Below are 13598 nucleotides of genomic sequence, written 5' to 3' on the forward strand. Positions count from 1 at the left end.
TCAATAATTAACTATAAAAAAGTGTTGGTGAAAATTGTTATGAAAACAAAAGTATACCTGAATTAAGAGTGCTCACCCTCCTTTCCCTCTTTTTGCAAAAATATCACGTATTTACAGTACAAACAGTTTCATCTTCCTTCCCATAATCATTTCATAGAGGTATACTGGCTAAGTACGTCTGCTTACTGATGCTTTCGCAGCCCCGAAAGTTCTTAGGAGATTAGTCACATTGTATTTATACACACACAGTGAAGAACAGCAGCAAGAAGTAAGCAGGCAGCGTAATCTGAATTTAACTAGTTCCAGTCTTTACTTGTTAATACAAGCATCACATAGTTGTTTTGCGAGAGCAAATGAAATATATGCTGTGAAAAAGCAGACGCACATTTACAGACTTGACACTCCCTACACTCCCCAGGGACAGAGATTTCTCACTAAGGGCACTAGCATCATATAATTTTAGAGCAGGAAGGTATTTCCCCCCAAGTCATTTATAACTCCACTGGAAGTGTAGGATCCTGAAAGCCACCCACTAGAAACCCAGCCAGTGGGAGCCGAGAAATGGTTAGTCATATTCTATGCTGAACGCAAAATGAACATTTTGAGTTCATTTAACCATATGGATTTAAATTGGAACGTGTTTTAAAAAAATCTGTTTCTGAGGTATAATTCTGGCATTACCACATAAAATACATCTGGGGAGGGTTTGCAGATAATATCTTTGGACTTTTATGACTGGATCCTCCTTAACTTCCAACAAAAAAAAAAAATCTCTGGCCTATTTCTTTTGTTAGTGGTGTATTTTTAATGATGCATAAACTTGAATGTAAGAATCCATTTTATTTGTCTGAGATTTGGGAGAAAGTGGCTAGAAAAGAAGACCACTAGGCCTTCAGACAAATAACTTCCATTCATGCAAATATTAGAAAGTGTAGAACCATAGAGAAAGTTCAGGGCAAATACAACCAAGAGTCTTGATGAAGAACGAGAAGGATCTCTCTCCGATTGACTTATCTAGAACCTTGCTGCTCGCACTGTGGTTCAGGGCTCTGCTACACCAATACCACCTGGGAGCTTGTTAGACCTGCAGAACATCAGGGCCCAGCCCCAGATCTACTGAATTAAAATCTGTATTTCAATAAGACACCCCCCTGCAACAAAGGATTTGTGTGCAGATTAGAGTGTGAGAAGCAGTGATCTAGAAATCACTAACCGAATGCGTCATGGCAGGAAGGATGTTGTCTGTACTGTTCATCTCCAGCTCTGAGAACAATACCTGGCCAACACGGGCACTCGATCATTATTTGCTGAATAAATCCATATGTGAAGATTTCTTATACAGTATTTTCTACTTTGCACTCTGGCTGTGTGTACAAAATTCTTACTTCAGCACAAGACTGCAGGTTCCCTCCGGGCAAAGGTTCTCTCATTCATCTCTGAATCTCTGCATGCCTCCCAGTGTTTGCACATATCACTCAATAAATACTTGATCAATTAACTTTTAGATATTCAATAGAATAATATATTATGATTGTTAGGTATTAGCTAGACTATTGCTCTAATGTGAGAACTTTGGAAAAATAAGTTAAAATCAACACATAATTCCTGAAACCATCCACCAGTTTTAGTTTTAAATATAGCAAAGATAATTCACCCCGGGAATCAAAATAATACTGGGAAATATTACATAGGACCAAGCCCTGACCCGACGAGGTCTCAGAGAGCAGGGATGGATGGGTGACTGAAATCCAAAACCGATTCTAAAACCTCATGTTATTCAATAGCCTCAAAGTGTATTCTAACAAATCTCATACCAAAGCTGCTCCAACTTTCAGAAAAGTCACTTTTTAGTTTTATTCTTTCTCAAATCCACCGACACAGACCCAAAGACAGTAAAGTAGCCTAAGCCATCCAAAGAGAGAGAGGGAGATCTACGTAATAAATGAACTAAGAGATTAGTCCTCAAATAGCCAGAAAAACATAAAAATCTAGAGCCAAGTGAAGAGGTAATCTATGAGATAATTATAAGAAATAATTGTATACATCAATAGCATAGACATGGCAATGACAAGACCATTTAAAAGTAATACTCATAATAATGAGATAGTCATAAATGTTGCTGATTCTCTTGGCTCATGTTACAGTGGATACTAAAGCAAGGACCCCTACTTCCCCAATAAAGAACTGCTTTTTATCTTTTTAATTAACTAAATTAGATTGTCCTTTATACATTTTTTTTCTTCAGGGAACCCAGAGTTTAAAGTTAAACTATCAGATATGTCTGACCCCACATATATTACACATATGTACATATATATTCAAACAGAATATCCTGTATACATATATGTAACCCCACACACACACACACTGTCATGTTGTTGTTTCCCCAAGAGTATAATTGACAATGGTGACAGCAGAGTGTAATTAGTTGTCATTACTCCCGTGACAGCTATAGTTCCATACAAGACCCTTTTCTTTTTGTGTTGTAAATGCTACAGAAAAAATACAAGAATATTTAATCATGGGTCCATCAACCATAGTGAGAACATTTCCAAAGGAGACCAGAGTCTCTGGGACAGCTAAAAGATGTATTTGCAGAGGGAGAAATAGTTTTGTTCTTCAATCACAGTCACGCTCAAAATATTGATGACAGGATTGGGATAGAAACATTTAAAAAAATTTTCCCGAGACCCCATCGACAATAAAAAAGTGTATGCGAGGTTATATCAATAATAAATCCAAGGATACTATCATATCTGTATTAAAATGTTAATAAGAATAAAGGCATTACTTATTAATAATGGAAATACTCCTCAGAATGGCTTTATGCTTTGATGCTATTATCAACGAAGACTATAAAGCTTCAGTTTTTTACTTTGCTTTACACAGACCTAAAAAAAAAAAAATACTTGCGATATCAAATATCTGGGTGCTACATTCCTGGAGGCTGACTTTAATTTGTTTGATACAGTATTTAAAATGAAGCAGTCCCCGAGCTGCTGCGATGGCGGACACCAGACCCGCCACTAAGGTCCTTTCTCGCCTGATTAATTAGTAATTGGGAGACACATTTTGGCAGCTTTCATTTCCCTATTATTTTCTCTAGTTTGACACAAAACCCTGTCAGAAGCACCACTATCTGAACTGTACCCCTCTTAGTGCTGGGTCATTACATTTTAATAAATGGAGCCCCTGCCAGAAAACTACCAAAATAGGCATAAAAGTTTACTGAAGCAGTAACAGTAAACAAATATATGAAGAAAACACTGAATGCCACAGTATCCCAACATTAATGCTCTGAACCCAGGGGTTACTAGAGAGACTGCAGAGCAGAGACTATAAGAAATGGCCTTTTATCTGTCTTTTATATATACAAATATAATTAATAAAGCCAAACACTTCGGTGCAGCAGAACCATACACCTCTCTGAGCCTCCTCCATTATCCCAAGGAATAAATTTATTGGGAGGCAAAGACTGCCAGTGACTACAGGGACATCGAACCGACCCAGAAGTGACGAAAGCTTTGTCTGAGCCAAACAAAGAAACACTTTTTATAAAAGGTAAGGTGGGGAACTGAAAATTGAAGCTCAAAGGCTGACACTTTGGAGAACTACAAATAACTATGGCATCAGTTTCAGGTTCTCCATCTGAAAGTGTCAGTCACTTCAGAAAAGCATCCTGCTACCACGGTGGCTCAGGGCACTTGTGTGCCAGGGCAGTGGCCATGCTGGGCGGGTCAGAGGTCACAGCTTCCACATTCCGACATCTGTCTGTATTTTTTCTTGACCTGAAACAATAGAAGGGGAACTGGGCTCGTTTGCTCCCACTTTGTTTAACCTAATTGTTAAACACAAAGGATCATTTCTCCATATTTAGAACTATTTTTCCTTTTTGCCCATTCCCATTTGTCTCCATAAAATCAAATACCATAAAAACTTAACCAAAAGGTTAAGTCCTCTTCACATCGTTAAAGTTCAGTAAATGTGCCAAAGTCACACATCCCACTGGGGTCTGTGGAATATGAAACAGCAAGGAGCATGTCCACCACCATCAAAATCTAGATAACAATTTGCACTCTAATTATTCAACCAAAATAAGCCAGGACCTGATTTTATTCCAACCGCAAAACTGCATTTTTAATGAGAAAATACTTTCATTTACTTTTATAATACATATTTTCACAGTAAGAGGCAAGAGCTAATTGTTAACTATAGTTTCTACATATATAAATAAATCACCAGTAAAGCAGAATGGACAGCCATTCTGACAGCTCAGAAGCAGCAGAAAACAAAAGCCAACCAAAAGTGTTTGTTAGTTCATTTAAAACAAAAAGGTCACTTTGAACACTCAGTTATTTTCGTCTTCTCCAGGAAGGCCAAGAAAAATGGATGATGGATGTCAGGAAAGCTATTTGGTACAAAAATTGTCAACTCATACCTGGACTTTAACAAGGAGTCCACGCTCTGTATATTTGTTCTTAAAACATGCATTTTTATTTATCGTTTTTACACTGTATCTACAACCCCCAAAACTCTACTTCTCATGAACAGAAGCAATCTGTGACATACTGGTATTCAAGCTGTGCCCAGTTTAATCTGACGGACTGAGTCAGGTTACCCTGAAATTAATTTTAAGAAAGTTCTGTTTTCACTGCAGGCCATGGGAATGATGTTCCCAGACATCAACAGACAGATGCAGTAGCAAGCAGTGTAGTATACATTTTGGGTCAAGTTTACTAGGCCACATGTCCTTCCAAATGTATCCCCAAATACAAAACATGGTGGAAAATACAGCAGACTCAGTTTATATATCTTATAAATTTTAATAACAAATATGAATTTACTTCCAAAATAAATTTTTATGAGAACTCACGAGAACAGTTTAGTAATGAGATAGTGAGAGCCTATATTTCAGAGACAAAAAGGTTCTGGCTTCATACAATGCTTCTTAGAGCACCTTAAATGCTTCATGTTTAGTGGTACCTACATTTTCATCAATACCTCGCACTGAAGAAAGATTCCTGGTACTGCAATTTAGGCGGGGGGGGGGGGGGGGGGGCAATCAACAAATAAAAAGGACTACTTCTACTTTGTAAAGTCAGAAAATGGAAATCAGGATGGGGGGGGGGTGGTCATAGGGGCTATTAATGTATTACTTGGAAATTAACAATAATTTATAAACTTCCAGAGAAAATTACTCATGTAAACATGGTACGGTCCAACATTTAACACTGAAATACAACAAGCCTGAGTTTAAAACATATTATTACTAAGTTAAAACGTCCCTTTTTATCAACTAAGTACAAGCAGATAGCATTTTAATGAGCTCACAAATAACACGAGATGGAGCTTTAAGTGTAGAGAGCCCTGACAAAATGATTATAAAGTGGTTTAGTCCTTTTCTATCGTCCATATTCATTTCCGGACCATTTTCATGAAAGAAATAAAATCGGCCTTAAAACAAGATGGCTGCTTCTAGGGGGAAACAAGAAAAACGCTGATTTAACTGAAAGCCAAAAACCTAGCTTTTCTAAATCAGGAAACAAGAACTGAGTCATATTTTCTAATCTCCAAGTATGTATTCATACCCTTCCACAAAGAAACCTATGGATTACACTGTGCAGTTATTTAAAATTATTCATAGCAAAGCAGTTTTTTTGAAAGGTCTAATTTTTATGTTCTGATAACATGATTGTCCAACGCATATACATAAAGATATCACATGACCAAGGTTTCTATTTATACATTACATCAGAATCGTGACCATCAGTCATGACATCAGGTCACTTGATTAGGAATAATATCGATATCACATCTCTTAAAGAATCCCATCAAAAATGTCCATTGACAGTCCTGTTACAAACATATCAACTGCATTTGGAACTTAACTGTTAGACAGTCTCTCCTTGAACTGTACTTTGCTGACCTTCCCTGAAGCAAGTGGCAGAGTAATTCTATGACATATACATAAAATTTAAAAACATTTCCTACATTTTGAAATAATGTTTAAACAGATTTTTTTAAATCACTCAAAACTATTTTTATTTCTTACTTGAGTGGAAAATAAGACCTGACAGTAACATTTTCTTCAAGCTGTCAACTGTCAGTTGTATGAAGGATGTTTCTAAAGATGACAAAGGTTTATTTTTCCTTATTGAAAATAATAGAATTCTACCTGAATGAAAGTGAGCTAACTATCACTGTGGTAGACTACTGTCTCTCTGCAACCAGATAACTTTAACTAGCAGTCTCTACTATTTTAAAATAAGGTGTTTTTTTAAAATCTATGGCTCACTGTTTGAAAACATTATTCAAAAGCCTCAAAAATCGGAAGTTTACATCCACACACATTTCAGAAAAAAGTGCAGAGATATCAGTAATTTGCAATACATCCTTTGAAGTACATTAAGGAGTACAGATTATCAAGAATACTAAGATATAAGGAATGTTTTTCATTTGTAGTGAAAACTATGTGTAATAGTAATGATACAGAAAAACCTGCATCATTAAAGATATAAGGAATGTTTTTCATTTGTAGTGAAAACTATGTGTAATAGTAATGATACAGAAAAACCTGCATCATTACTTTTTAATTTTAAACTAAGTGCTTCTGTGATATTGTGCTGTCTTGGTTATAAGGGACTTAATTTTGAAAACATAAATGCAGACAAATTTAAAAGGAAACAGGTCTGGTAGTGAGTAATATCCCATTCAGAAACACTGGAAGTTCAAATTAATCACAAGAAACTTTTCTACCAAACAGCTCAGGACATAGCTTGAGAAGCAGATGAAAATATAATTTAATAATATAAATCAGGCCCTTAAAAGAGACATTAATTTCTTGATGCTATGCTCTCTGAGACCACCATTGTAAGACACAGTAGTAAATGTGAATATTAATATCTCATTTCTTATATTCCTCTTTGAGGTTTTTATACCTGCATATGAAGGTGTTATCCATCACAAATGATCGAAAGGCAATTTTTCCTCAGTTCGGAAGGCTGATACTGACTGAGAATCCATTGTAAGTGGCCAGGGCCTCCCTCATTGTACTTAGGGACATTTAGGCTTACTTTTCAACATGGACATTCTAATCAGAGTTGCTATTTTAATAGTCAGTGTACTGTGTCTGAAAAGAAAGTTTTTAAAATATAATCAGTCAACATAGACTGGTTCTTTACTTAAAATAGCATGGCTTTTTAGATCATCATTGCTATACTGGAAGGTATTCAAAACAATCACAAAAATGAAGAAGGTTGAGTAGCTTCTTTTTTAAAAGCTATTAAGCAAATGATTTATATTGTGGGGGGTAAAATACTAAGCAATAGACCAAATGCTACCCATATATAAAATTTCTGTTCTTAACACTTTCTTATGTTTTGTTCATTTTATATTTTAATGTCTACTCTTTCTCAAAGGTACATTCTTTTGCCATATACTTCTCCCAAGCTTGCAAAGACCAGGACTCCTGAAGGACTAATTGTATTCATTCATTTTCTTGGCCCAGCATGAAGCTGGTAGCTTGCTTGGTACATAGCAACAGGGGAGAAAAGGAGGCGTTCATCTTTATCTGTCCTTATCCGAGAGGAAATCGGGCCAGTGGACAGAATGCAATGAAATCCCTGTTCAGAAGGCATCTTGCAAGATTAAATGGCAAGAAATTCACAAGGTTAATTTGTCCCCAAATAACTATGTGCTCCGTCCAAACCTGATCTTCAGCATTCAAAGGTGGAAGTCTCTAAAGCTTCCTGGGTATCAGTCTGGTTATCAGCCAGAAGACACATGGCAACAAGATATTCATTCAGGGAACCAATGGTTTAGGTAATACCACTGAAATCAACTAAGAGTGAGTAATAACTGCTGAAGGCTCTCTCTGATTCTTTTAATCACAAGGAATTTATTAACCTCGGTCTCACACTGGAAATGCCCAATTAAACTGCACAGACAAGTGTGCCCCAGCTAGCACTGAGGTTTCAGTCACCTGAAGACAGGTGACTACTGCTGATAGCTTATTATAAATATATAATATAATGCATAAAATGGATGAAACATCTCAGGAGCTAACTTTGCTTTTCAAACTTCTATGGAAAACTGACCAAAAACAAGAAGGATACATCTCTTTTACAAATTTCTAGATAAAAGAGGGTAAAAGTAGGAAGATTCACTTCAGGTCTCCTAAATGATAAGGATAAAACATGAGATATAAACCTTCATCATACAGCTTTATTTTTATCTGGGTGTTTATATAAATTCTGATATAAATAAACATCAAAGTAATAAAATTACCTCATTATACCTACTAAACTGATATATGGAGATTCAGAGTTAATAAAGTTAAAAGATTCTAAGTAATGCCTTTTACTTGAAGAACTTATGTTTCTAACACAATACAATATTATTTAAAACACTGAAAATTTCAAAAACAAACCTAATCCTTTACAAGTTTGATAATAAAACTTATTCAAAACCAAAATCAACTTTCCACCTTTCCTCAAAACAAATTCTTAAAATTAAACCAAACCAACTTCATTTACTCGTCTGTGGAGAAGGCACAGTGCCGGCAGATTGGTATACATATACTGATGGGTCAGATTTTAAAAAATAAAACAAGTGAATTTGGAAAGAGTAAAAATACCCAGGAATTATTATTAGGAAAAAAATTATTTCTTTCTATTTAGCCACATAATATATGATCTACACTGCCAGAGATTTGGGTGTGTTAACCTAGAACTCACATCACTTTTGCAACTTCAAGATTACACATGAACAAAACTAAATGTTGTCAATTATCTGCTACACTCACATTAAGTATTACAAATCCCTACAAGAATAGAAAAAGTCCAAAGAAAACATATGATTAGGATAAAATTGAGTAAATCCCAGCTGAATTGTAGAGGTATGTTTTCTTGTAAAAGAATACATTTTAAATTGGTGATGCTCAAACTTCAACGGCAGCAAAGCACTAAGTGAGGAGAATCAGTATTCTTAAAGTGTGCTGGTTGTATTTGCCACCGTTCCATCTATTAATGCCAACCAGTAGGAGACATCTTTAATTATCCTAGCATCATTGTTGCAACCGGTCGAAGGAATTCAACAACTTTTCAATATATGACAATATTTGAAAGAATATTCTCATTGGAAGCAACAAACTGTTTATAGCATGCTTCATTCAGATAAAGTGGGATGTTCTTAAGATTGATAATTAGTATCTTTGTAAGAGTAGCTACTTTGGGAGAACGTAAATAAAGTTTTATTACTGAAGGACTTTTTAAAAGTTACGTAAAAGCTTTCTTAAAGAAGTCAAGGACAAACAGTTATATTCTCTTTGATTTGGATTTTCTTTACTCCAAGTTACTTAGTAGCATGCCAGTTTAGGACTCAGCATAACATTAAAAAGATAATTCTATTACTCTCACTATGTAGGCAAAACTCATACAGTTGTGTGGTTTTGGGTTTTTTTGTTTGTTTGTTTAATTTTTAAAATATGAAAGATGCATTTAGGCAAATGTTATCATATATTTCTATTCAGACTGATAGTTTTCAGTTACTACTTCAGAAATTTGTGCCAATTCAACACATGAAATTAGTTTGGCCCACTGCCCAATAAATACTGGCAACTAAAAAGTTATCAGTATTTGAAAATTGAACATCCACTTCCCAGAAGTGAATACCTGAGAAGATAGATTCTAATAGTAAAACTCTCTGACAGCAAATAAATTCAGTATTTTTTCTTTATGAATCTAAATCAATGCATGCTTATAGTATCAATGAAGTCAGTAATGAAACCCAATGTAGCGAATAAACTCCTATGACTACACCAGTTACAATATAAAATATTGAAATCCTGTGATCAAGATGTGATTGTTAATTCTAATTTTATCTAAACATAATTTAAATTGAAGTCCACTGGTATAAATTGAAGTCCATTGGTATAAGTGAAAATATATTTACTTCACTTGTACAGTGTCATTAGCGGCTTAATGTGTTGTCCCCTGAACTTTGAGTCTTTAACAGAGAAAAAAATATTTTAATCTATTTAAGTTGCCATTAAAGTTTTCAACTTTTTTCCAAAAGATTGAAGTTTTGATTATATTATTAGTTTAGCAAAATCTTAAAAGATAGGATCTATGCAAAACCAAAAGGTATGGCTAAATTACCTTTGTAATGATAACATATAAAAGGGAAATGTAAAACACTGAAGTTAGTAAACTGGTGCAAATGTTCTGAAATACTTATTCACTATCTTTTGTGATAAACTGTGTTTATTTCCAAATTACTTATTTTGCATTTGGCTCCTTTTAAACTACATCTAAGCAGACTTCTTTTGATGACTCAAAAAAGCACCATCGTATTTAACTCTTCAGAGATAAATCTGCCACCCAGATTTATAAAATAATATTATTTTTAAAGTAGGTTTTAGTGTAATAACATAGCAAGATGAATAAGTTCACAAACCCCTAAGAATTCAAAAGTTAGGGCTGAATCTCTTGGGAAAGGAGGTATGTTATTCTTTCTTTTTAACATTATCAAACTGATAATGACCAAATAAAAAGGTATTTCCACGAACCTCACGTTAGAATACTGACTTGAGAATACTCCTGGACTTTTATAATTCTACAGATTAACTTTGTCTGGGCTGGTTCAAAGCTACCATGGCCTCCTGAGCAGAAGAGTGTTCCGCAGACAGGGCATATCTATTAAAAACATGACCTGTGACAAAAATCAATGTGCTAATCTTAAACCAAACAACAGTATCAAAAGCATAAAACAGAGATAACCTAAGATAAAATGTCCTCAAACTAACTCAGACTAGCTTGACAGGTTAAGAAGGAGGGGTAGACCTGGGGTATGGTTGCTTATTTCTGTTTTAACCCAGATGACTGGATCATCCAAGTATCCAAATAAATTAATGAGGAAAAGATCACACTGTGAGGTTTGAATGGGAAAGAAAAGACGACCAGGAGCAAAATGTCCCAAATTCAACTAATCAATTTCACTGTTATTTTTATTTAATAAGGCGCTAAAGTTTACAAATATAAATTCCACCCTTTCGTCTATGCTGTCTAATAAAGCCCAAAAGGGAATAAAACCAACCAGCATAATGAGGCTTGCTTTTAACACCATCACAACTGGAAAGCTTGCTCTATTTGTCTTGTCAGCTTTAATAAAAGGCATTTCCTCTGGCAGGATGGCTTCTTTTTCTCTTTTTCTAATAGTGGTAAGTGGCATGTCAAAGAAGAAATAGCTTTCCATCCCACCACCCACCTCCACAAGACTGTTTTTTTTTTTTTTTCTTCTGTTTTTTTTTTGTAAGCCAAACTTTCAGGGATGTTCCCAATTCTTCCAGGCGAGCAATTAGGGCTTGGTCTACCTGGGTGCGCCTATCTTTCCTGGGGTAGCAGGACTGGGGGAACTCTTTCTACGTTCGGCAACCGGTGCACCGCTTGTGGGGAAGTCTGCCCATCTTCACCTGAGCTGACATTACTGCAAGTGGGGAATCCCTCCCATGCCTGCAAGAGGGAGGAAGGCGGGAGGACCGCGGAAAGGTCCACTGGGAGGGAGGAAGCACTGGAAGCGCCTCCAGACCTCTCTCCCCAGGCGACCTGGGCGCCAGCAACCATAAACTCTCCCCCTTGGAATCCCGCCACTCTCGCCAACTTCCACTCCAGCCCAGGGAAAAAGCTGAGATTTGGGATATAATCGATGCTATTTCCCTCCTGGGCGGGCACTGAGGCCAGCCCACAGCTGGAAGCTGGCCTCGGTCCCGGAAAGGCAAAGCAATTTGGATCCACTGGGGCAGACTCCTGCCCACAGGCCTGGGAGAAAGCAGGGCTCGGAGGCTCGGAGCTGTTCTGGATCGGGAGGGGTCCGCCTGGCACTCTGGACAACAACCACTCCAACCCCACATTCAGTGTCCGTGAACAAGGGGTGTCGGTGAACAAGGGACGTCTGCTGGTGGCCACGGTCCAGCAGCTGCACTAGGGCGGCCCCAGGCGCCAACCCCTAGCCTCCCGCGCACACATCGGGCTTTGGAGACCGCAGCAGAACGGTTTCAGGTAACGCGTGTGCTCCTCCGGCTGCACACAGCCAGGCCGCGGACGAAGGGCTCCCACCGCCCTGCTCCGCCAACTCCAGCAGCTCTCTCTGCACACATGATGTAACCCCGCATTAGATCAAACTTTCTGGCACCTTGAGCCCACCCAGGGGTGGAGGAGGTGGGACAATCTTCTCCACTGCCAAGTGTGCCGGGCCCAGACTGACCCAGGGGCCAGATAATTTCCTCGCAGTTAAAAAGGAAAATAACCTAAAGCTTCCGCTTCCCAGCCCCCCTCATTTCCCCCAGCCTGTGCGCTCTTCGAGCGCACCGAGAAAATAAAAATAAAAAAGAAAACAGAAAAAAAAAAAAAACTTTGGGTTTGTTTGGCCGGTCTCCCTGTAATCCCTGCGCACCTAAACTGCAGACCGTAGCTCCTGGCGGGCGCACCCGGGGCTGCCAGTGCCCAAGCCCTGCGCCGGTTTCGGGATGTTGGCCAGCCTGCCCGGGCGGGTAAGCGGGGAAAGTCTTGACTCCCCGGCTCCCGCCTTTTCTGAGTCTCCTCACTCTCTGCAGAGGCAACCGGTCTGGTTAGACCCGGGTACTCCCAGGGGCGCCCGGCCTCTCCGCGGTGGTTTAACAAAGAGTGGCGCAACGGGAGCGCTTCCCGCCGGCGCCTCGAAAGCCATCAGCGCCCGGACGACGTAGGCTCCGAGAGTGCGCGCTGCCGGCGGCCGGTGCGCGCCGATCCCCGCTGACACTGCCACTCCTTCCACAGGGCCCCGAGGCCCGGGTAGCCCCGAGACCCGAGTAGCCCTGACTCTTTGCCCCCTATGGCCTTACCTAGGGTTGCTGCTGTTCCAATAGACAGCGTAGCGGTCCGCGACGGCCTTGGAGCCCGGGTCCTGGCTGAACACACACATCCAGAGCACCAGAAACATCAGCGTCAACATCTCCACGTGCAACATCACGCCTGGCCAGCGGCGGAGCCCCGGACGCGCCACTCCGGGGATATAGCAGGGATCCGGAGAGGGGGTGGGGGAAGGAGAGAGCAAGAGCGAGAAAGTGGGAGCCAAATAAATATGAATAAATAAAAATGAAGAGGGATGAGAAAAGAAAAAGGCACACAACAGGCTGGGGAGGGGGTGGAGAGCGAGAAGAAAAGAGGCAGTGGAGTGGATGGGCGAAATACAAACTCGCACCCCCCACTAGAGGGTTCAGAAGGAAAAAAGAAATCACAAGATGGAGAGAAGCATGCAAGTGTGTGGTGGCGGCGGCGAGGGCGGGGTAAGGGGTGCCAAGCTGTTCTAGGGCGGCGGCGGCTGGCCGTTCACCCCGGGAGAAGGAGGTGCGCGCTTGGCCGAGCGACGGCAGCGCGGGTCGGGGCAGGCGGCGGCGCACGCTGCACAGTCACCGGGAGCTGCGCGCCGCGGCCGCGGGGAGACATACACTGGCCCGCCGGGCCCGGCTCAGCGTAGGCTGCACAGGTCTCCGCCGCCCAGGGCTCTCGCACTGCGCCCCGCTTCGCTCCAAGTTACTTTGGCGGCCGGTGGGAAACTGCAGG

General features: G+C 39.6%; 1 protein-coding gene across 2 annotated transcripts in view; it reads right to left on the minus strand.

The window, feature by feature from the left end:
• Positions 1-13318, minus strand: part of EFNA5 (ephrin A5) — a 271255-nt gene extending 257937 nt beyond the window's left edge. For both annotated transcript variants that reach the window (XM_036280869.1, XM_036280870.1), the window contains exon 1: positions 12878-13318. In XM_036280869.1, the coding sequence (XP_036136762.1) occupies positions 12878-13002 (125 nt within the window). In that variant the 5' untranslated portion in view covers positions 13003-13318. The remainder of the gene's footprint in view (positions 1-12877) is intronic.
• Positions 13319-13598: the final 280 nt, after the last annotated feature.

This window comes from Molossus molossus, unplaced genomic scaffold (assembly GCF_014108415.1).
Source record: "Molossus molossus isolate mMolMol1 unplaced genomic scaffold, mMolMol1.p scaffold_m16_p_3, whole genome shotgun sequence".
NCBI lineage: Eukaryota > Metazoa > Chordata > Mammalia > Chiroptera > Molossidae > Molossus > Molossus molossus.